The sequence below is a fragment of the Pipistrellus kuhlii genome, unplaced genomic scaffold, assembly GCF_014108245.1.
Source record: "Pipistrellus kuhlii isolate mPipKuh1 unplaced genomic scaffold, mPipKuh1.p scaffold_m20_p_9, whole genome shotgun sequence".
Taxonomy (NCBI): domain Eukaryota; kingdom Metazoa; phylum Chordata; class Mammalia; order Chiroptera; family Vespertilionidae; genus Pipistrellus; species Pipistrellus kuhlii.
This window is the reverse complement of record NW_023425595.1, coordinates 2,921,380-2,945,000: the sequence shown is the minus strand read 5'-3', so window position 1 is coordinate 2,945,000 and position 23,621 is coordinate 2,921,380. Positions and strand designations below refer to the sequence as shown.

General features: G+C 45.2%; 1 protein-coding gene across 12 annotated transcripts in view; it reads right to left on the bottom strand.

The window, feature by feature from the left end:
• Window positions 1–23,621, bottom strand: part of CD44 (CD44 molecule (Indian blood group)) — an 83,010-nt gene that overhangs the window by 37,597 nt on the left and 21,792 nt on the right. For all 12 annotated transcript variants that reach the window (XM_036428464.2, XM_045577807.1, XM_045577808.1 and 9 more), the window contains exons 2-5: window positions 11,491–11,656; window positions 8,117–8,250; window positions 2,536–2,604; window positions 468–698 (exon numbers count right to left, since the gene is read on the bottom strand). In XM_036428464.2, the coding sequence (XP_036284357.1) occupies window positions 468–698; window positions 2,536–2,604; window positions 8,117–8,250; window positions 11,491–11,656 (600 nt within the window). The remainder of the gene's footprint in view (window positions 1–467; window positions 699–2,535; window positions 2,605–8,116; window positions 8,251–11,490; window positions 11,657–23,621) is intronic.

Genomic DNA, 23,621 nt, shown 5'->3' with positions numbered 1-23,621 from the left:
GTATAAATCAGGTTAAGACAGGAAAAAAGATGAAGTTAAGAGACACAGAAACAGAATGGCTTGTATGCATCCACTGTGGCCCCAGCTTAGGAAATCTCATCCAGAAGTGGGTAACAACCAGCGGGAAACATGCAAAACCGAGAACCATTTCTGCATCAGGCTTGAGGTCATCATATCCCTGGGATAAGAGAATGAGGAAAGTTCTAAAAAACAAAAAACCTTTTGACATGGCACTTCGTATCCAAGGCAGAAAAACAGAATTGCAGGTGAAAAAAGGAGAAAACGTTGGCAGTAGCAGCCGATGCACACCGGGCACTGACTACCAGAACAGCCCACCTCCCCAAAGGCCGTCACCAGCTTCCAGAGGCGGGAGACACACCACATGTGAGTGCATATCACTCAGGAAGGACCGAGATGTTTTTGCAAATGAATCGCCAGTGGAAAGCCCAGTGATTCATTGTCCTTACTGGGGTCGGGGGTATCCTCCGGGAAGTAGGACACTCGGGGACTGTCTTGGTCTTCGGTGGGGTAAGGAGTCGAAAAGTGGGTTTGGAAGATGTAGCTCTCTGAAGTGCTTCTTTCACTGGAGGATCCACTGGTGAAGTCTTCCTCAGCGGTGGTATTGTTGTTGATGTCATCAGGGTTAGTTCTGTATTCGCCCTTCTGGGTGTAGCGGGTACCATCCCGGTTAACGATAGCTGGGAGACAGAGAAGGCACTTTTAGAATGTGTCACCTGACACTTTCTGAATATAGGAAAGACTGAATTTCAATCGCAGAAGATGGTGACTGTAGAGCTACTTTTCTTTTTTATTAGGAAAAGCAATACCTACACTACCTGTCTAGTGGGGGGGATGTGTGGCTGAAGCATTGAGAAGAGTGGACACTCCCCTGACCACTCACACACCAGGGAAATGGAGAGGGGAAAAGAGATTGTGTTTGGGAACCCCCCTGTTTGGATTCCAGTGTTGTGTGGCTCCAGACAAGGTAGGTGCCTCTCTGAGCTTCAGTTTTTCATTCCGTTATGAGCATGAGGTAATATTGTGTGTAAAGTGCTTCCACGGTATTCAAAGTATAGTTGGTGCTCAATAAGTAATAAATCTCCTGCCTGGTCCCTATTTCCCTTCTCAAGCACATGTTAACTTGGTGCTATTAGTTCCATCGATTTCCAGAGAGGATAAAAGAGGGAGGAGACACAGAGGCTATTAGCATCATCTGGGAATACATAGTTGCAAACCCAAGAAGAATTACATTTTCTTTCTAACAGTACAATTTTGTCAGTTTATCAGTGGTTGGCAAACTCATTAGTCAACAGAGCCAAATATCAACAGTAAAACGATTAAAATTTTTTTTTGAGAGCCAAAAGCAGACTTCTGCGCATGAATTTGCACAGGTCTGGACTTCAGAAGGCATCTGTGGGGACCAAGGAGGTGGGACATTGATTGAGCATCTCCTAGGGACCAGGCATGCATTAGACATATGCTTTTTCTTAATTCTCAGGGGGCAAAAACTACCTCTGTTGTTTCATTACCCAGAAGAGAAATGGAGGCTCAGAAAGAGTAAGTTGCTCCTCTCAGTTCGCCCAGGTGGTAAGATACTGGGATTCCACACCGGACATGGCTGAGACAGCACATCTCACACTCAGGCCTCCATTCCTATTGCAAGGCACAGGCCAGGGACACATCCCTCCAGAAGTGGGGGCTAAATTTGTATGGTCCAGGGAGATTCTTGCTCCCCTGCTACTGTCACCACTATTGCTAGGCACACTGAGAGGTCTGGCTGTTAGCAGGCACACATTAGACCTCCCCAACGTGTCATAGTTCTCAAGAAGTGAGGTTCAGAGGCAATAAGGTCAGAGTTAATAAGTCAACCTATTTGAAAGTTTTGTTTGGGACACTGTTTTCTACAGCGCCAGATGCCTACTTTTGGGGATCATTTCAGATAATGTTGAAATCAGGAATTTGAATTATCTTTCAACACTCCAGTTAAATCAAACACAAAATCATGGGGGCTAGAACGTCCCTATCCTCCTCTTCATAATCCCCCTTTGTAAGAGAGAATATAGCTTGGAGCCTTCAGCTGCTAGAATTTAAGAACATTATTTAATCTCCACTACATTTAAATTTACTTTTAAGGGTACCGTCTAATGATGTCCAGGGATGCTGGCTTTTCATTTGCATTGTTTGTTTTTTGTTTGTTTGTGTGCTTGTTTGCTTGTTTGTTTGCTTGTTTGTTTTAATAAATGCATTCTTCTAAGTAGAAAAGAATGGGTCAATTAAATAAATAAAAAGATCAATAATAGTGCTGTGTACATAGAAGTGCCCAAAAAAGTGAGAGTTTTTCAAATGACTGAAGCTTGAGAAACAGTGCATTGGGTAAACCAGGTAACAGTTTCAAGCCATTGAAGGAAAAGAGGAAAGAATATGGAATCATAGCCAGTGGGCCTAGCCTTAGGAAAATGACTGCTATTCTAGTCAAATATAAAGCACTGAAATACACTTGATCCCTTTCCCAAGAAGGTTAGAAGAGATACGTACTAATGGATATTGATCCTTCAAAGGCATTGGTCAGGCTTGTGATTGACTCACAATCTTCTTTCTCTGGTGCTATAAGGTAGAAAAGAAAAAAGGCATGAGAATGCTAAAAAAAATATGAGCAAATCAATTCCCATTTCTTTCAGTTAATTAGGATGGAATTTTATTATAACTTACTGCAAATATTTTCCTTTTCTGAAATTTGGTTAAGTCTCCTGGGAACTTCTCTGGCCTCTGTGATGCATTTTTCATTTTTATTTAGCGTTACATGTTTTTTGGAAGCTCACTCATTATTCTTCCCATCCCAACAAATTCATTCATTAACAAATACATATGTTCTATATCAGGCTTTGTGGGAGGCTGGGGATACAGCAATGCACAAGATAGGCATGGTCTTTCCCTAATGAGCACACATTAGAATGGCTTGTTGGCAAAGAGCAAGGAAGAAAGGGATGGATGGATGGATGGATGGATGGATGGATGAATGGATGGATGCATGGATGGAGGCAGGCAGGCAAATTGCTATCACAAGAAAGGCTATTATCACAAATATTTTAAGTGTCCTGCCATAAACCACCTGGTATCATAACATTAGACAAAAAAATAAAAAAACAGGGTTTGGCTGCTTCCCGGTTCCTAGGAGATCTTTTCCCATAGATAAGGTGAAGGATGGCCTTCACCTGCCTATTTCTTTGGCCTCAAAGTGAAACTAAGTGGCAGCTTTATGTATTCAACTAGAGAAAACCAAATTTTAGGAAAAGCTCTTCTTGCAAAGGCTGATGCAAAGATTTCTCAGAAGAGAGACTCTTCAAAAAGAAAGTTGCCTCCTGGGGAAGGCCATTCCTCACCATCCAATGTAAGCTGGCCCCTCAACACTCCCCCATGCCCGTCACCATCACACATTGTCTGCCCTCATTTCTTCCTCAGGCTTACCACTACCTATAACTATCATGTTCTCTTTCCTCAATGACTGCTCATGGCACATCTCCCAACCCCTACCAACTGCCAACACCCACCTCCATAGAAATAGTTAAGCTCCGCAAGATGAGTGGGAACCTTATCTGTCTTGGCCAGGATATTTATGTGTGATGGGGGAAAGGGGACGTTCAAATATTTGTTGAGAAAGAAAAAAAAAAAAAAAGTCCATTCTTCTAGTAAACATGCCTAATATGTAACCCCCCCACACACACAAATAGTCCAAAAATATAAACAGATCAAAAAATATTTAGATAAACACTGAAGGGCAATGCCATGAGAAAGAATTAAAGGCAGCTAACTCCAGATACATCAGTCCATGTATTCATTATTTTAGGCATTTACTCAATACATAATAATTTAAAAAAAATTTTTTTTCTTGTTCCTGCTTTTGAGGAATTCACAAGATCATGAGGGACAATAATAAACATTTGTCAGATTTTTATATCTCCAAAATATTTTTCCAATAAATCCCTCATTTAAGAATCAGGGCAAATAGTCGATCTACATCAGTGGTCGGCAAACTGCGGCTGGCAAGCCACATGAGGCTCTTTGGACCCTTGACTTCTTAGCAAAGGCCAGCTTAGGAGTACCCTAATTAAGTTAATAACAATGTACCTACTACTTATATAGTTTAAGTTTAAAAAATTTGGCTCTCAAAAGAAATTTCAGTCGTTGCACTGTTGATATTTGGCTCAGTTGACTAATGAGTTTGCCAACCACTGATCTAGGTGATGTTGGAGAGCAGCTACCCAGTCTGTCAGGGGGACACCACAAGACTGACCTGTGACATGCTTCTGACATTATTACACTATACAGACACATTGGATTATGACTTCTTAATGGCAAGAATGGAAATGCACTCCCCATCCCCCCAATTCAAACATAACTGCAGGTGACACTGGGAATTTCTAGGCATTACATTGTAATAGAAGGATACATGATGTCAAAAACTCTAAGAGTGTTTTGTAAATTATTAGAGCATTTGTCCAAATGGACCCTCTCATGCTCCAATTCACCTTCACTCTTATAAAGAACATCAAATCTGGCAGGATGGTGACCCAAATGTGCAATCAGTCTGTTCATGCTCCCGTGTCACACAGCAGAGCCTCATTAGAAGGCCTTTCATTCTGTTTAATGAGCATTGCGTTGCTGGGAGAATCAGGGCTGGTGCGGTCTTCCCGAACCTAAAGCTTTGTTAGGAAGACTCTGAGGTGAGCTTTCTGGTGGGCTGCATCTCAAAACCTGGCCTCCACTGCACCAAAAAGAACCCCAAGGAAATGTTAACTATTCAGTCTAGCCCAGTGGTCGGCAAACTCATTTGTCAACAGAGCCAAATATCAACAGTATAATGACTGAAATTTCTTTTGAGAGCCAAAACCCAACTTCTACGCATGGGCCACGAAGTTTCAATCGCACTGTATGTGCGTGGTTATTTTGTGGAAGAGCCACACTCAAGGGGCCAAAGAGCCGCATGTGGCTCTTGACCCACAGTTTGCCAATCACTGGTCTAGCCCATCACTCGGCCCCAGACTGAAAACTACCTTCCTCAATGCCTGATACATTATAGGGAGTCAATAAATACTTATTCAATAAAAGAGTAAAGGAATAAACAAGTAAATATAGAATCTTCCCTAAATTTCTCCTGCAAAAGCGAGGCTTTTTACTCAAAGCCAATTTTATTTTTTTTAATATATTTTATTGATTTTTTTACAGAGAGGAAGAGAGAGGGATAGTTAGAAACATCGATGAGAGAGAATCATCCATCAGCTGCCTCTTGCACACCCCCTACTGGGGATGTGCGCACAACCAAGGTACATGCCCTTGACCGGAACCCAACCTGGGACCTTTCAGTCCCCAGGCCGATGCTCTATCCACTGAGCCAAACCGGTTTCGGCTCAAAGCCAATTTTAAAAATGAACTCGTTCAAATGAGTTCTCTATGTTGTTTATACAGAAGCCACCAGGCTCATGCTGGGCCTTATCGCTGACAGATGAGGCAATAAAAATCGCCAAGCCTTTGCAGGGTCTGCCTTGTTTTCATTTGTAAACCACAGGATGTGTTTTACAAAAACACTGCTGAAGTTGTAAGCATGCAGAAACTATCTGCTAAGACTGAGCTGGCTTCCAGTTTGCCTGCCGGGGGAGGGGCGTTGATCGCATCACTGGGTCCTGCTGGTAGTTCTCAGGCTGAGTTGGATGCAAGGATCTTTCCAGGGAGATCCGTCATGTTGTGCAGAGGTTATCAAGATCTGTAGCTTACTTAATACTCCCATCAGCTGACTAAGACAGTTTAATGAAAGGAGTTTATCTCTAGATAAACATTCTTCTCAAGCGCCTTCACTTTTTGTCTTGTTGCTACAAGATTAATTCTCAAGATAAGAAATAGGGTCCTGGCTCTTTCTTATTCCACTCTGCCCAGCACAGTACTGAGTGCATATAGTCAATCAACCAACAGACTTCAAAACTTCAAGGAAAAATTATAAAAGTAGCCTAACCATATCGAGTAAAATTGGAAAAGAGAAAAAGATACATGTCACTCTGAATTTCACTACTTTAATACAGCCACTTTGGTATGCAATACACTCCCAGGACTTTTCAACATTTCAACTAACGTATCCCCATCCTCTGCCCCCTCCAAAGAGGAGGGAAGTGAACAGTTAGTTCTCTTTACTCACTTCTCTGAGGACAGGCCCGATCTTGGGCAAAAATAAGAACAGGGAGAAAAGTCTCAGTAGTAACTTGCCTTGAATACTTCATTTTCAGGCAATAAAACATTGTGAGCTTCTACCTTTTTGAATTAGGGATCTTTTCTGCAAGTGACAGCAACCTGTAAATCAGGTGAGACAATGTGGATATGCAACAGCATAATTTCTTGCAGACATTCACTCAACACAGCTCGGCGGGACACAGAGCAGGCAGAACCCACAGACACCCTAGAGTGCAGCGGTCGCCAACCTTTCAGACCTCAAGGACCGCTAGCTTGACCACATGTGGCTCTGTGTCTATTTCCTAATTATTTGCACGGGTTTTTCTTATTCTCATGCCATTAGAATGGACATTCTGGGTATGGGTTTGGAAGCTGGGTATGGGCCATGTACTGTGTAGCCTCAGTTGGACTGGCCTCCTTGTGGTCAAAGGCCATTTGTGTTCTTTGTTCATATGTTCATTAAATAGTCTATAGTTTTCTCCTTATTTTGAGTGTTCTTCCATAGATTTTAGTGCCCTGTATATATTTTCGGTCACTCCATTTCAACTAACCAGCCCTGGAAATTTCTCTTCGTCCTAAACTCTAGACTTCCCCTCTGAATTCTCACTCTGATCGCTGCTGCTCGTGCAACAGTAGGTGGCATGGCGTAACCTAAAGCTACTGATGTCATCTCACAATTTCTTTGATGTCCATACTTTAGCTTAAAAAGCCATGCAGATTTTATATTCTACTACCATATATACAATCTGTGTCCGTCTCATAAAAATAACGCCTTAGGTCACCATATAACAATATGTGTGTTTGCCTCATACGGAACATGTCTTCAGTCACTTTCCAGCTCATTGAAAGACAGGAAGTCTGCCCAGCAGAAGTGTCAAGTTTACCACCTGGTGCCTTTATCATCCCCTCCACACAACCTCAAACCTTTTTGGGGAGCAAGATATCTGATTGTTGGCATTCACAACATTGACATCTCAGGGTCTGACCCTCCTCCAAAGACCCAGAAGAGTCACGAAGCAAAGAATTCTTTAGTTTTGCTGGGGCCTGAATTCAACTCGCAAACCTGTGTTTTTAGGCCAGTAGTTGGAAGCAAGCCCCTTAGACAGGGAGGGGCCTGGCCAGCAGCCCAGCATGCAAATCTTAAGGTAGTTTCCTTATGCTCTCGTTGTCTAGTTGGGTAGGCAGGGACACTCGATAAGGTCAAAGGCGTACGGTTTGTCCTCCCAACCTTCTCTCCACCCCTAACATCTGATCAATACGTCTGAGCTAAGCCAGTTGCTTTGTGCTCCAGTGCCGTCCTTGGATTCATGTAGCCCCACCATCCCAAACCCTGCAGTGACTTCCCATCGCACCGCAGCCGTGGCCTACAAGGCCAGAGGTGATCTGGCGCCTGCTTCCCTCTCTGACTTCATTGCTTGGCATTCTCTCCTCTGATCGCCTGGCCTCCCTGCTCTTCCCGGAGCAGGCCCTGATGCTCCCGCACGCTGCCAGTCTCTGCAGCGGCTACCCACTCTGCTCGTGGCTCTCCCCTGCGTTTCACGCAGCGTTTCTCCTAGATGAGCCTCCTCAGAGGCTCTTCCCCTGACCGCCTTCTCAGAAGAAAGCTCCCCTGGCACTCTGAGCTTCTTGCTCTGCCTTCCTTTTTACAGCTCTCAGCTCTTCTCTCTCTCTGGCTTCACATAAGGTGTTTCATATTTACTGGCTTACTGTTGGCCTCCCCAGCTTAGCAGGCAAGCACCCTGTAAGACAGGAATTTTCTTTCTGCTGTAGATGTTCCCTGAACATCTGGAAGCTCCGTGAATGCCCACATGAGCCCAGATTGAACCGCTCTTGGCCACACTGCCACGGGCTTGCCTGCCAAATGCGACCCCACACACGAAGTCAATCGCTTGGAACCCACCTGAAGCATTGTAGCAGTACGTGTCGTACTGGGAGGTGTTGGAGGTGAGGATGTACACCCCCGTGTTGTTTGCAGCACAGATGGCGTTGGGTTGGATGCGGGGGATCACCACGTGCCCTTCTATGAACCCGTACCTGCAAGAGCAACAGCAGCGGTTATCCACCTACGAGGCCATGATGGTATTTCACCCCATCCCATCCAATGACATATCACGCAGAGCAACGCTTCATTCAACTCATCCCAAATGGACGTTCAAGGTTTCAGCCAGGGAGTTATGTGAAATCCAAAAATAACAGCAGAGGGAGAGGATCAAGGTTGATAGAGACAAAGTGATTTCATTTAGAGCTCTATAAAAGCTTTTTTGTTTTTTTTAAGAGATTCATGAAGAAAATAGTTTCTAATAAAAGTTGTGGTCAGATCAGTTTGGACAAGCAGAAGGAAGTCCAAGACACAGGAGATAAAAAAATGACCACTCATGATGTGAGATCCACTATGGCTCCCTCCATGACTTTCATACCATTTCAGGAAATGCATACAATGACCAGCTCTCTCACTACAGAATTAGGTGGCTGATCATGTCAGCCCGCAAATGTCAAATCTGCCTTATTTCCCATCCCCACTCTTCTCTCCCTGCCTCGCCTTTTCCTGTGATCCCTGCCTCGCCTTTTCCTGTGATCCCTTCCTCCAAACGCCGTTACTCTAAACATGAAGGCTCGTTCACATGCCAGATACATGAGCATTCTGCCTCAGGAACATCCCAGGCAGAATTTCATCGCCAGAGGAAGTAAATTGACCGTCATTAAAACTGGAGTAACAGCGATTGAGCCGGTAGATATCAATGCCTCATTTAGCTCAGGAATTTCCTGAGAAGCATCGCAGCCAGAGAAGCACTTAAACGGCTCTGCCCCCACCCACGTATTTCTGGGAGCATGTGGGAGCTGGAGACTCCCTCAGATAAAACTCACAGCACCCAGACTCCTTCATCACCATCACGGTGTCTACTCACTGCACAGTTTCTCCGGAATATACTAATAAATGCCTCAAACAAAACATGGGATGGGGGCTGAGAAAATATCATTTGCAAGGGACGAGGTGGTAGCAGGGGAAAGGCAGGAAAGGAGAAGCTAATTTTTTTAATTTTTTTTTTTTAATGCAAAGCTAAGGCACAACCTTGATCCTTTTAATCTCTCCTGCCAGCGGCAACAATAGTGCATGACCCTGCAAGATCCGTGGAAACGGCTGTGCGTTTGAAATTTCCAAGCACATAGAACTCATTAAGATTGTGTTGCAACTGCAGCTTGCATGACTAATTGCTCATCTAAACCAACGGACTGGTTTCTCCGAAGACTCCTTAGCTTGGTGGTGGGAGGGGTCGCAATTAAAGGTTAGTAAGTTCCCATATATCTGAGAATTGCTGCTAATCAGGGTGGGGCAGACAGCGAAGGTTTTCTCACAGCCTGGGACGCTGCCATTGGTGCCGTGGCACATAGCTGATTCATGGCTACCTGAGTGAAATTATGGAAATGAGTTTTGCAATGCTTCATGTCAGCTATGGGTGGAACAATAGGTTTCCTTGGCATAGCGTTTCTCCTTTTCTTTTTTTAATGATAATACTCGGTGAGCCTACTCCCATCCCACCCTTACTGCATGCACCAAGTCTGTTTTACACTGACCATCTAGAATCTACATTCCCTTGTTGAGTTATGCCTGAGTTTTTGCCACGCCGTGTCGATGGCCGGTTTTGAGTGTCCCGCTGTACGCAGGGAAAAAAGAAATACTCAGCAAATCCATGCATCATTCTTGTATCTCCTTTTTGCTCTCGGTCCTTCCTTGGGGTTTGGTCATTAAAATCTTGTCCAGAAGCAGGACCTGACTCTGGACTCCTCCCCACGCCAGTGATGCGGCCCAGGCCAAGCTGGGGAACTTCTCTGAGATTTGATGCTTAATCCATAAGGAGGGTAATCTAACCCTACTGTGGTGCCCTTTGAGAGTTAAGTGAGGGGTGGGTAAGTGCCCAGCATCTGTGCACATGCTGATTGGGAAGTTCCAACAGTAACAACTTCCCTCTTTTTCGGCCTAATGAGAACATTTCTGTATTTTGTAAGTAGGCATGGTCTGCATTTCACAATCAAAATTCAGCTCACTAAAGCCCTGCTCTCAGTGCATTTCTCTTGCTGTCCTAGTCCCAGCTGTGGTGAAACAATTAGTCTTGGGAGAAGAATCAATGGAGTCTTCACTGCAGACCGCAGCACAGGGTGAGCAGCTATCGGAGCTACCTCCCTTTCTCTGCTCCTTGCATGTTCTCTCCAACATTATCTGAATGCATGCGGATGTCTCCTACAGCTGCTCTCTGCGTAAGAGCAGTGCTGTGCAATACCACTGTCTGTGATCATGGGCACAGTCTGTCATCAGTACAGGAGCCACTAGCCATCTGCAGCTACTGTGCCACTGAAGAATCCAGGTTTTCACTTCATTTTAACTAAGTGTAGATCGCCGCAGGTGGCTATGGTTATTGTTTAAGACATATTGTTTAAGACATAAGGATTTTCCTTTCCAGCAAGAGCCTCTGCTCCTGCTCATAAAGTGGGTATCTTCCTCTCTAACCAAGGATGGAGATTGATGTATTGAATGTTCTTAGTGGCATCCCATTGCAAAAGCACAGAAGGGGTAGCCGGTGGACTGGGATGGAAACCGAGCAGTTGTTCAGATGACTTAGAGCGTTTCTAGGGAAAACCAGCCAAAGCATACACTTCCCTGTGGCCTTCCACCACAGCTTGTTCTTAAGGCACCACTGGCTGGAGGGTTTGAAGAGAGCTCCACAGAGCACGTGGTCACACAGAAGCCTCTTAGGAGGCCTTTCTGAGTCCCTCCGTTCTTTCCCAGTGACTAGTAATTTGTCTTAATAATTTCCATGCCCTCTTTTTCTATAACCCTCTCAAACTAAAGCAACCTAGAAGAGAATAAAGAAACAGAAAGAGAGAGGATTGTTTGGAAAATCTGCTTTAAGCCAAGTCTGCAGGGCTTAGACTCCGCCAGGCACATGTTTATTTTAATCACTGTTATTTGGTTTATGTTTTCTTGTGGTTCCGACAATAATATTGCATGTTTCTTCAAAGCCAGGGGAGCGCCATGTGGAAGCACTGCAGGCATTAGGAGTCCAGCTGTTGACCCTTCATGGCCTCCTCTAGGCAGCCCCGCTATCATTTACAAAGGTGTCATAAGAGGGCTTCAAATGTCTGCTGTCAGGCAAGTTCTAAGTTAACTTGGCCAAATGAATAGGTGAGGCCTTCAGGCAATCATCCAACCAGATACCAGGGAGGAACCTTCCCAGTGTAAGCCCCACCCCCTAGGCCAAGGCAGCCAGTGGCTCTCACCTGCAGGTCTCAAACCCCACGCTCAGGGCTTTCTCCATCTGGGCCATGGTGGGCAGGGTGGAATTGAAAGCCTGGCAAAGGTCAGCTGCCTCAGTCCGTGAGATGCTGTAGCGACCGTTTTTCTCCACATGGAATACGCCTGCATACCGGCAGGTTACGTTCAAATCTGTTGGATGAAACAAGCAAGGTTAATATTTGTTTGCATGCATAATCAGGGAGGGCTAAGAAGGTTGTTTTTGAGCAGCCTCATTCAAAAGCCAAATAAACTTCTCTTCTGCTCCAACATTCCAAAGCACCATCACAGTAAGCTCAGATCTGAGCTGACAAACAGACAAGTCATATCACTCTGTGACTTTCTCTCCATCGATTGCTGCACAACAAACTCTTTTAAAAGCGTATGATTGGGAGCGTAGCTAAACCACGTTGGTGTTGCTTGAAATCGAGTTTTGCTCAAACGAACTCTTAAAATGTTGAATAAGCCTCAGTTTGTCTCTTAGCACTGTGACATTGCAAAATGGCACAGCCACTTTAAAAGGCCATTTGATGGTTTCTTACAAAACAAGCATTTTCTTACTATTTGACTCAGGGATCACACTCCTTGGTAGTTACCCAAAGAAATGGAGAACTTATGTCAACACAAAAACCTACACACAGCTGTTCATTCATGATGACCAAACTCCGCAATCAACCAAGATATACCTCAATAGGCGAGTGAATAAGTAAAAAGAAAAAGCATATGACTTCTGTCTGATTATTAAAGCAATACAAACTTGTTGAAAACTTACAAAATTCTGGAAAGTAATAAAGGAAAAGCCGGTCCACCACTAAGAAGGCATTGCTAATGTTTTAAACATTTTGTTGCATCTTCTTTCAATTGTCTTCTGAATATGTTTATGTGTTTTTAGTTAAAATAATACTAAATATACAATTTATATAATATTTGGGAGTCTTTTCCCCCCACTTAATCTTTCATTACAAGCATTTTCTCACAATCACGTGATCTCGCTCCCTTGCTTAGAATCCCCACTGACTTCCAGCTGCACCCAGATTAAATTTCCTTATCACGCTGATAAGATAAAATCTATATGTTCTCAAGCCTATATTTCTCTCTAAACTTTAGGTAGCTCCCTCTGCTCTGGATACAGAGCTTCCCTTCAGTTCCTTTGGGCATTCTGGGCTCTTTCCCACTTTCCAACAAGTATATCTGCCTTTCCCTCTGTCTGGAATGTTCTGTCCTCGGATTATCCCATTCTTGTTGGTCAACTCCACAACACCTCCCAGCGTCCTTCCCTGAACACTCTAATCCAACTCGTGGTGCCTCCCTTGCCTCACCTGGCTTGTGTTTATTTATTTGTGTGTTTATTACCCATCTGCCCTTTCTGTGATGGAAGCTCAAAAAATAAAAAAAGGAAAGGCCTTCCACGGGTTTATAGTGTTGTTCTAATGCCCACAACAGCACTTGACAGAGAGGGGAATATTGTTGAATGAATGAACGACTCATTGAAATGTCTTCAAAAGCACCCTTCTGACATCTTGACAGCTAGGTCCAAGGCCTGGTGTTTGCTCCCAAGAGGTAACGACATTCCATAGGAAACCTAACTGCTATCCACTGGTGAAAGTGATTTGAGCCAAGGACTTCGGAAGTTTTGCAGATATTAATCTGAAATCTCAATAGGGAGTTGAACAATCCTCTGGTTCCATAGGATCCTCTGTAACAATCTCAAAAGATTTTAAAGGCCTTCACTGAAAACTCATTCTTTTTCTAGGACTGTTATCCCGGTTTGCACTTGAGTAAGCTCCAACACAGAAAGGTTGTTGACACTGTCGTGGGGAAGCCTACCGTATTTTTCGGACCATAAGACGCACCGGACCATAAGACGCACCAGTTTTTAGAGAAGGGAAATGAAGAAAAAAAGATTCTGAAACAAATAGTGTCCTAAAATATTTTATGTGCATTAAAACCCAACATCACAGTCATAAACACATGTAATCAACCCTGTAAAGTAAACAGCAGCATTTAGAACCATTTTAGAGCCGGGCAAGCACACAGAGACCACACAGAGCTGGGCAAGTAAAAAAACTTTTTTTTTAAAGTATATGTGTAGGCTATATTTGGACCATAAGACGCAGAGACATTTTCCCCCCACTTCTGGGGGGAAAAAGTGCGTCTTATGGCCCGAAAAATACGGTAATTCCTCCTGAGCATTTCCTTCAGCCTCCAAGACAGGACTCTTGGACTCTGGCCGACAGCTCCTTGGGGACCTTCCCCATGGTGGAGCTGGTGCCAGGCCAGGCATCACTGTGTTAGTTCTGAGCCAGGTCTGGATTCCAACAGATCTGGCCTTAACTCAAACTCAATCTCTCTCTCTCTCTCTCATGTGTGCTGGTCTGCAGATCATCAGGAAGATTCTGCATATTAATCAGCAAGTACATTGAGACTCAGAGAACTGAGTTGCCCAAGGAAGTGAGGATTTCTGTCTGAAGCCTGTAGTCACTTTCCAGAATCTCAGGTGCTTCGTTCTATATTCTGAGCCAATAACTGGAATAGGGGAAGCCTACTACTGCACTGTCCCTGGGTACCCGGAACCTCTGGGGTTCTGGGTTGCATCAGCTTCCGAGGATCCTGGGGGGAGGGGGGGGAGTTTAATGTAAATCTGTACATAGTACTAATAGGTGGAGAAACTAAAGCTCAGAAAAAAGGAAACTACTTTCCCAGCTAGTAAGTAGCAGAGCTGGAATTTCATCTTAGGTCTGTGTAGATATCAAACCCATGTTCCAAACCATCTCGCCACTTGCCCTAGGGTCCCGTGTTATTAGAACAATATTTCGCTCTGAAGGAGAGAGGAACGCCTACGCTCCTGGGACAGAAGAGTAGAGAGAGGGTCCGTAATATTGAGCTGTACAGTCAACAAGGGCTCTCTCCTTTCTGAGCAGAAGCAGGTTCCCACCACTACAAAGCTGGCAGACCAATGCAAAGTATGGTGATAAGTGAACTCCTGTATTCCCTTTCTTGATTTGGAAAAGAGTGAAAGAAGAAACAAGCAATGAAGCTTTCAAAAGACGTACTAGTAAGCCCATCTCAACTGGTTTTCCTTGCTTTTGTTTGCATCATTAACATGTAGATGCTTAAAAAAAAAAAAAACTTCAGAAGTAGGAGAAATGGAGGACATGTGTTCTTGTGTGAGATTCGTTCCTTTTTGGGTATAATGATGTCCCTCTTAGCCAGGCACACAGCACGTGGCTGATGAAGCAAAAGAAGCATCGCACAAGGCCCTTTTGAAATAGTGTTTGTCTTTACTGACATTTTCAGCGTTGGCCTCTGTTGGCCAATCTCAGCAAAGGACAACTATCATCTGGGTGGCAGCCCTTCCGGGGGCTCTCCTTGTCTAGCCCACCAAAGAAAAACAAAGCATCCCCATTCGCTTCTTGGAGGCGAGGCTGGTAGGGGAGACTTCAGTAGAGGGCAGGAGAGGCCCACTGCGTGGCAGGGCTCAGCCAGGCGGCGGCTGTCACTCCCAGGTGAAAACGAAAGGCTGAGGCGTGGCGGTGGTTTGGCGCTCCGTGGCAGTTTCTGTCTTATTAAAATAGATTCTGGTTTGTGACCTGGCACACGGACATGCGAATGCAACAGGAACCAATTCAGGTTGAGACTTTTGAATAAAGCCCTTCGTGCCAAAGCCAGCGTAACCTGAGACACCCACATACATTGTGTGAGTGTGTCTATAGGTGTGTATGCAAGTAGTGGTGTATGGTTGTGTGTATTCTGCTCAGCCAAGACAGGAAGAAACAGATAAACTTAATCTTCAGCCCGGGGTTTAAACAAGGCCTGACATACAGTAGGCATCAGCCAACAGCTGCCAAATGGAATGACGAGATTCTATGCAAATGTGGAAATTCCACAGCATACACTTATCTTAATTTCATGAAGTCCAACTCTTAATCCTGATGGCATTCGGCCATCTGGAATTGCAAAGATGGCGCCAAAACTTCATTTCAGGTCAACTAGCCCATGAGTGTTCACAATTCTTTCCCTCTGGGTCCTTTGTACCTTAAAAGGGACCAAACCTTCAGGACTGTGTGTCCTTCCAGTCCTGATAACTTATGACGACTTCCCATTGGGCTTCCTTAACTCTTATGCAAACCAAAATTATTACCCCAAAGGGCATTATTAATAATACCAACTGCAATAACAGTAGCTCAGTGGTCGGCAAACTCATTAGTCAACAGAGCCAAATATCAACAGATTAAAATTTCTTTTGAGAGCCAAACTTTTTAAACTTAAACTATATAGGTAGGTACATCGTTATTAACTTAATTAGGTTACTCCTAAGCTGGCCTTTGCTAAAAACTCAAGGGGCCAAAGAACCGCATGTGGCTTGTCAGCTGCAGTTTGCAGACCACCGCAGAAGCTAATACATCTTGTGCATTTATTATGCATATGTTGGGCACTCTCCTAAGCACTTTACAAGGACTGACTCGTTTTACCCTTAATACAACCCTAGGAAGTAGGTACCATTATTATCCCCATTTTCCAGATATGGAGACTGAGGCACGGAGAGGGGGAAAACATGCCCAGGTTCCCAGCGCTGGCAATGATGGAGCTAGGATTCAAATCTAGCCAGTCTGGCACCAGGAATTCACAAGCTTATCCACTACTTAACGGTACACTTAAGTAACTTTCTGCAGCCTCTCAGTGCCCCTAGTGTAAGGCTGCTAATATTCCCAAGGTCTAAGTAAAGTTAGAGCAAGGCTGAGGCATGAGTAGCCATGGACTACAGATCACTGGTGAGCCCCAGGGTCTGTGGCAATAGTCCTGGCCACGCTGCAAACCCTGCAGACACGCAGGACTCCTGAGATGTCTGTATGCCTCTCCTGAGAAACAGAGGCCCCCGTGATTAGGGATCTGCTGTGACTCAAGAGGCTAATAACAACTGGCTGATGTGTCTTTCCAACAAGCCTTTCCAACTGGAAATAAATCAAGAACGTTTTCCGTTGAGCCCTCTGGTCTCCAATAAATCTCCTGTGTCACGTAATAAATGAACAGTCCCAAGTTCCTCCCCCTGAGGCACCCAAAGGGCAACATCAATGGGTTGAGGCCACTTTTAAATTCAGGGAGGAGCCTCTCTGGAGGGAAAAATGCCACTCGGGCCATTAGGGTGGCCAAGAAGACCGAGTAGGGTCACGGGGCCCAGCACCCAGGGATCTCTTCACCAACCTGGGAAGCGGTTTATCAGGGTGAGCTTTTAGGAAGATTTAGAAAGGAGCTCTTTAAGAGTGTCTATTGTTTAACCTACTCTGGCACCAAACTCACACAAAGGTTGGTACTTCAGGATTCTAACCTCTGTGCTATGCTGCCGATTACGGCAGGTTCTGGGTAAAGCCATTCTTACTTGGGTGACTCAATCTTAACTTTCTTTTCCACCAGCCTCAGATCAAGGGAAGTAGGTGTCTCTAGTAAAAATCACCCCTCCACATTTTGAAACTTTGCCTAAATTGCAGGGCCGGAGAAGAGCAGCTTCTTGGTTTTTACCTTAGTTGTTTCCTGAGTAGTAGAAAATCACAGGATCTGCTGGGAGTAGAGCACTGTGTAATTTTCACCCAAGTTGCCATTACCTACATCTTCCCAAACTCTCCTGAGAGGTGAGTGGGGGTGGGGTGGGATGTCACACAGCTGGCTAGCCATGGAAGCTTTCAACCTGGAATCTACATGCTGATTTTCAGGGGAATCTATGCAACTGTGAAACTGTATGCAAAATTTGTGTGTACGTATATGGTATGTGCGTGTATGCTTGTGTGCGTGTGTGTGTGCATGTAATGTAGGTATTTTAATGGGAACAACACCCTTAGGTCTCATTAGTTTCTCAAAGAAGTCCATGACACAAACACAAAGAATTACAAGGAGCCCAGCTGGTGTGGCTCAATTGGTGGCCAGTTGTATTCCTGGTCAGGACACATATCTGGGTTGTGGGTTCAATCTCTGATCAGGGCATGCATGGAAGGCAATCAATCGATGTTTCTATCTCAGAGTGATATCTCTCTCTCTCTCTCTCTCTCTCTCTCTCTGTCTCTCTCTCTCCCTCTCTCTAACATGTCCTCAAGTGAGGATTAAAAATAAAAACACAATTTTAAGGATTGTTCTCTCCAAGGTCTCTTCAGTAATCAAATTCCAGGATTCTGGAATTTTGGAGTTTCCCTGTGGGCTTCATGACAGCATTAGTCTCTCCTCCATCATCATATCCCCAGGACCCAGCACAGTAGTGCACAAAATAGGCACAGGTTAAACAACTGAATGATGAATGTTCTCTTTCTCCTCCTTCCCTGACAGGACAAGCACATGTGTGGGGGGCAAAAAGAGCCCCTTCTCAGGTCCATTCCCCACATCATCTCTGAAGAATCGCCAGCTGGGCCTGGTTGAGAATTCCCTAATGGACACTTAATACATTCTTCAACAGAAAGCATTTGCTTCTGGGAAACGTTGCTGTTTTCCCTGGAAACAAATGTTTCAGAGACCAACTTTCAGTTTTGTAACAGGCTTTGTCTGAATTAGAAAACGTCTTCTCAGAGATGGGCACAGCCTTTTTGCATACTGTCATGGGGCCATTTCTGAGGCCAGATTCCCTGAGGGAGGATGCCAGACACAGTGGGTCTCGCGTGAGGACCACTAGCAGATGCTCTGCCATCATACTGTGCCAGAGACCTCAGTTCTCCGAAACAGACTTCTCCAGATGGTTCAAAAGAAACTATTTTTTTTCCAACATGCACCACCCAGATGTGTCTGGTCCCTATCTGTCATCTCAGGAGGGATGCAGCAGAATGAGATGTTTCTTTTCTACTGACTTGGTCCCCGAGGAAGTTGGTTTTTCTTGAAGATGGGGATAAAGCCAGTTCCCATGACTCAATGACTGTGCAGTTCTCACACCATGATGACAACGGCGAGCACGCGCACAGCACCTACTCTGGGTCATATGAGGTTTTCAACAGTGTACTTGTAAGAATTCGTCTTATTCTCACAACAACTCTATGCTGTATTATCCCCAATTTTTCACAGAAGGTAACTGATTCACTGAGAAGATGTGAACACCCGGAGTTAGTAAGACGTGAACCCAGGTTTCAAACTGGGCAGTCCAGCTGATCACGTTGCAGGGTTGAATTGGGTATGGGGCAGATGCTAAAACTACAGGAAACCCACTTATCCTCTGTGTGATTTTTTTCTAATGGATTTTGAGAGAGAGAGAGAGAGAGAGAGAGAGAGAGAGAGAGAGAGAAAGAGAGAGAGAGAGAGAGAGATGAGAAAGAAGCATTGATTGGTTGTCTCCCAAACATACCTCAACTGGGACCAAACCTGCAACCTGAATGGGAATGGAACCTCCTTTCAGTGCATGGGACAATGCTCCAACCAACTGAGCCCAGCCAGGACTCCAAATGGCTTTTAAAGTGTGGAAAGGTGCTGAAACCAGTGTCAGTCTGTGAATTGAAGGGTCCCGGGTTTTATTCTGGTCAAGGGCATGTACATTGATTGTGGGCACATCCCCAGTAGGGGGTGTGCAGGAGGCAGCTGGTCGATGTTTCTCTCTCATCGGTATTTCTAACTCTCTATCTTTCTCTCTTCCTCTCTGTAGAAAATCAATAAAATATCTTTTTAAAAAAATAAAGTGTGGAAAGGTGAGCATTAAAAGAGAGCTCTGTAGAGGGGAATTTGAGCTTGTGAATTAATATTTTAAGATCATATTTCTCTTGATTCCAGACCATAAGGCTTAAAAAGGGCAGGACCCTTTGCCCAAGAGCTTGGCAAGGCTTCCGTGGGGGAACCCCTCACTGGTAGAACTTTCACCCTCTCCCTGGGAAGATTTTGAGCTCTCCATGGTAACTGGCTTTCCCTGACATCGGGCTCGCTACCTCATTCTGATCCTACCCGTTCTCTTCCTACGATCCCTTGGGAATTGAGAATCCAGCCCAAGCTACAGCTCAGACCTCTTCCCTCTTTTACAGCCTGAGGGCTCTGGCCTCGGTCAGGCAGGGTGACCAGAAGACCCCGGGACTCAAAGTTGGCCCAGGCCTCGGATGCCAGACCACAGGGTACCCTAGTGACATTATGAGATGTCTGCTGCCCAATCTGAACTCTCACAGTACCAGCTGAGACACTGTTGCATGCAAGCCTCTTGGAGCTCCTGGGAGTCTGTCGCATGCAAGCCCAAAGCACTGATGACTTTTCCACTTAAAAAAATGTTTGTAGTGTTTATCATGATATAGCCAGGATTCTGTTTCTGTCTTCTGATATGTTGAGTTCATGTCTGGGAAAGATTATGCAACTCACAAAGCTAACAGTATGATTCTCATCAAAGTAGGAAAAGTCAATTTTTTTCTTGATTCCCATCATTGCTAATTGGATCATCTGTGTTTCAAGCCAGGAGGGGGCAACAGACAGCTTCTAATCCAATTCTCTGGAAACACAATAGAAGACAAAATCCAGAATTACTGAGCATGGTCCCCAAGCCAGTTCTGAGAAAAGCTGGGCCTTAGGGGTCCATGGTTGCCAAACTGCTGACCCCAGACCAGTGCTCTTACCACTGAGCTGCTTTTATAAGAGGTCAGCGCAAGCCATTCCCCATCAAGTTATAATCCACTCTCATAACAAGACAAAGAAGGCATTCTGGTTTTCATTTATTCAATGAGATCTTTGAAGCCCAGACGTTTCCATCTGGGAATCTCAGCGGTTACAGCCCCTACTGGCACCCAGCCCCACCCATCCAGAAGACTGGCACGCCTTCTGCTGCCCCCATGTCATTTGTCTGTATCCCCTGACGCCCATGTGATGGGCTCCTGGAGAAAGGCTCTATTGTTCAGCATCTACGTCCGAATGAGGCCAAACTCACACTCTGGCCCAATCACCTTTGGCTTCTCAGTGCAGACCCTGAGTCCTGAGTGACTCAGTCTCTGCCAGAGTTGTTCAGGAGGTGGGTGAGGGTTAAAGGAACAGAGAAAATAGTCATGTACCATCACATCCAGAGAATTTCCTCCAGAATGTTCTGGGTGCCTTCCCACCAAACTATTCATCGCTTAACACTTAGAAAGGACATGCACCCCAACTTCTTGGTGCCTGCCTATACCCCCTGACCTCTCTGCCTGCCAACATGGAACCAACAAGGATCCAGAGAAGAGCCCAGTGGGTTCTCAGCACTACTCTGCCCTTCAGTCAAGGCCTCCAACAACCGACTCAGTGAAGCTTTTGGGTTGTTTCACGGTCTGCAGAGCCCTGTCCCTGCCTCCTAGGGAGGATGGGAACTGGGGGGAGGGGAGAAGGCAGGAAGTCTGTTCAGGCCCCCACTCCACAGCCTGGATGCAACTGTCTTTCTGGCAAAGGAAGATGTGCCCCAGAACTGTCACCTCAGTGCAGGATTCTGAAAGGCCAAAGTGGTCTTTGGTGAGCGAGCCTCCAAGAAGATGGCTGAGGGAGAGAAACCTCAGGGTATGCCCCTGTATGTTGCCATGACGACCAGGAAAACACTCACTCTGGCCTTGCAATCTTTGCTTTCTTCTTTTTTGGATCCTATCGGTTTAGCAGGTTGACAGCACAAACCCAGGATGTGGTTAAATGAAATTTAATCTGGGGCCTGCATGGGGGTTTCCTGTTGCAAATCAAAAACAAAACAAAACAAAAAACCCAAAGGATCCCACTTCATTTCATAGCTAGATGTTTTCTCTAAGGCTGTTACAATTATGAGTGCATCACCTAATTCATGTAAAGCTTTTGCTCAGGTCTGTAACCAGCATTTGGAAGAACTGGTCAACTTTTACAGATGAAGAAACTAAGAGATGAGAGATTCAGAGACGCAGCGTCATACAGAATTTGAGTAAAATCCAGACTGGCACCAGATCTTCGAGGCAGAATCTTCTCCATTTTTCTCCATTGCCCATGGAGCTGCCCCTTCTACCCTGGTTGCCAAGGGTGAAAATGGCCGCTCTCAAAGAGAAGAGGTATGGATTTCAGGCTGTTTCTCCCCCGCCCCCCCCCCCCATGAGGTCGCAGGCAGAACCACAATATTTAGAAAGTAAAAGCAGAGCTGCCCCAGTGGGCGCTGGAGTGAGGGTGAAGAGACAGAGTCCAGACCCTCCATCCACCCACTGCTCATTCTTGCCCAGCCCCCACCCTACCCCATCCCACCGATCGTCTCTTGACACCCTCCTTAACCGTCTAGGAGACTCCGTGGAACACTCTGGAAATCACCACAGTAGGTGCCAATCACAGCCATGATAACTACCACCCAGCAAGGCCTGCAAAGCGCCGGGGGCTCCCTAAGAGGGTTAGTCACCCCACGTGAGAGCCGTGGAAACAGAGAGTCAGCTGGTTGAGTACTAGGCCAGGCTCTGCCGCTCAGGGCTGTAGCCAAATGAAAGGCACAGTGGAAAGTGCTTTCCATGTGATCCAGGCTTGCTATTACTATTTTTGTGTTTTCCCCCTTTGTCTCAAGAACACAAGTACCTCGAAATTTAAAGTGCTCCCCAAAGATTGCCCCTGGTTCACCCCGTAAGGAAAATAATGCGGAGTCTGAATTTCCAATCTTATTCTACAGGGACTGGGGCTGGGTGGCAGTGGGCCCGACAGAACTTCCTGAATCAGAAGCTTAGGTGATTGGCTGCCTCCTGCATGCTCCACACTGGGGATGGAGCCCACAATCCGGGCATGTGCCCTGGCCTAGAATCAAACCATGACTGCCTGGTTCATAGGTCAACACTCAACCACTGAGCCACATCAGCCAGGCAAAATCCACAACTTTAGGCTACCTCTTTCCTCTTCAAATACAGTGAAGCGATTAGTAACACAGCATTTTTTTTTTTTTTTTTTTTTTTTTTTTGCAACAAGTATTTCAAGTGACCAAGGAAACTTTTGGATTTCCACAAATTCTGAGTTTGTTGGGCTCAAAAATAATCAAGTCTCATTTTAATAATTCAAAAAATCTCTTTTCTCGTTCCCTCTAACTATCAGGTGCTAAAGTAAAGAGGAGTGTGTGTGTGTGTGTGTGTGTGTGTGTGTGTCTTTCCCAGTCCAACAACCCACCACCATTCATTCTTCAGAAGTTTTTAAAAGCAACCCACATGTCTCAAAGCAGAAGCCCTGCCAAGGGAGAAGCTGGATAGTGGGCACATTTTGAAAAATCTGGGCCAAAGATTTCCAAGATCAGACCAGTTCCAATTGCCCTGTGAGCTAATATCTTGTAATTCACACCTCTTCCTGAGTTTTCAATCTGTGAAATCTCTGTAACCACAGATGCCAGCCTCAAATGCCAGGCTCCAGAAAACTCACTTCTGACAAGTTTTTAAATCCTACTGAAGCCACAGTAGGATTTGGACGAAAGTCTTTTACCATTTTATGTTCACCTGGAGTGGGCCAAGCATAACATCCTGCTTTGAAGGAGCACAGCCCATGCAGAGACCCAGGAGGTTGATGGAGGAAGTTACAAATGACCCTTCGGTGAAGTTGTCAAAGAAAATAAGGTCTTGAGTTTCCTTCAAATAAGTGGCCCTCAAACATGGCCAGAGACCACACTTGGTGAAGGCCTAAGTGCCGTTCACCACAGGCATTCGAGATGCTCTGGAAACATCCAGATAAACAGAACAGGGCCTCTTTCTGTGAGATCGTTGCCTCCCAAATTGCCACTAGTCTGCCTAGGCCCTAGGGCATGGCGTAGACATCAATTCAATGCATCTTCTAGAAGATACAGATGTTAGCTGTCAGACATGGTCCTGGGTGCTGGGGAGCATACAAGGTCCCTGCCCTTACACAGCTGACACTGTAGTATGGGAAGACAGACGGTGTACAGGTAAGTGATTAACGTACAAATAAGGCAATTTCAAGAAGTGACAGTGCCACACAGAAAATACCAGGCAATCCTACAATAGAGAATGACAGGAAGTCTCTGTGGTCTGACACTCTCAACTCTTCTATTAACTTCTGGACACATTTTACATATTTATTATGGGGCTTTGGCCTGATCAGCTCAGACACCTGGTGAAAGGGAATATTTCTCCCACACACATTCAGAGTAAATGAGATTTGGAATTCATTTTGCTTTCCAAGGCCCATAAAGCGATGTCTCCAGAATTTGGACTTAGTAGAGTATATTGGAGACTTG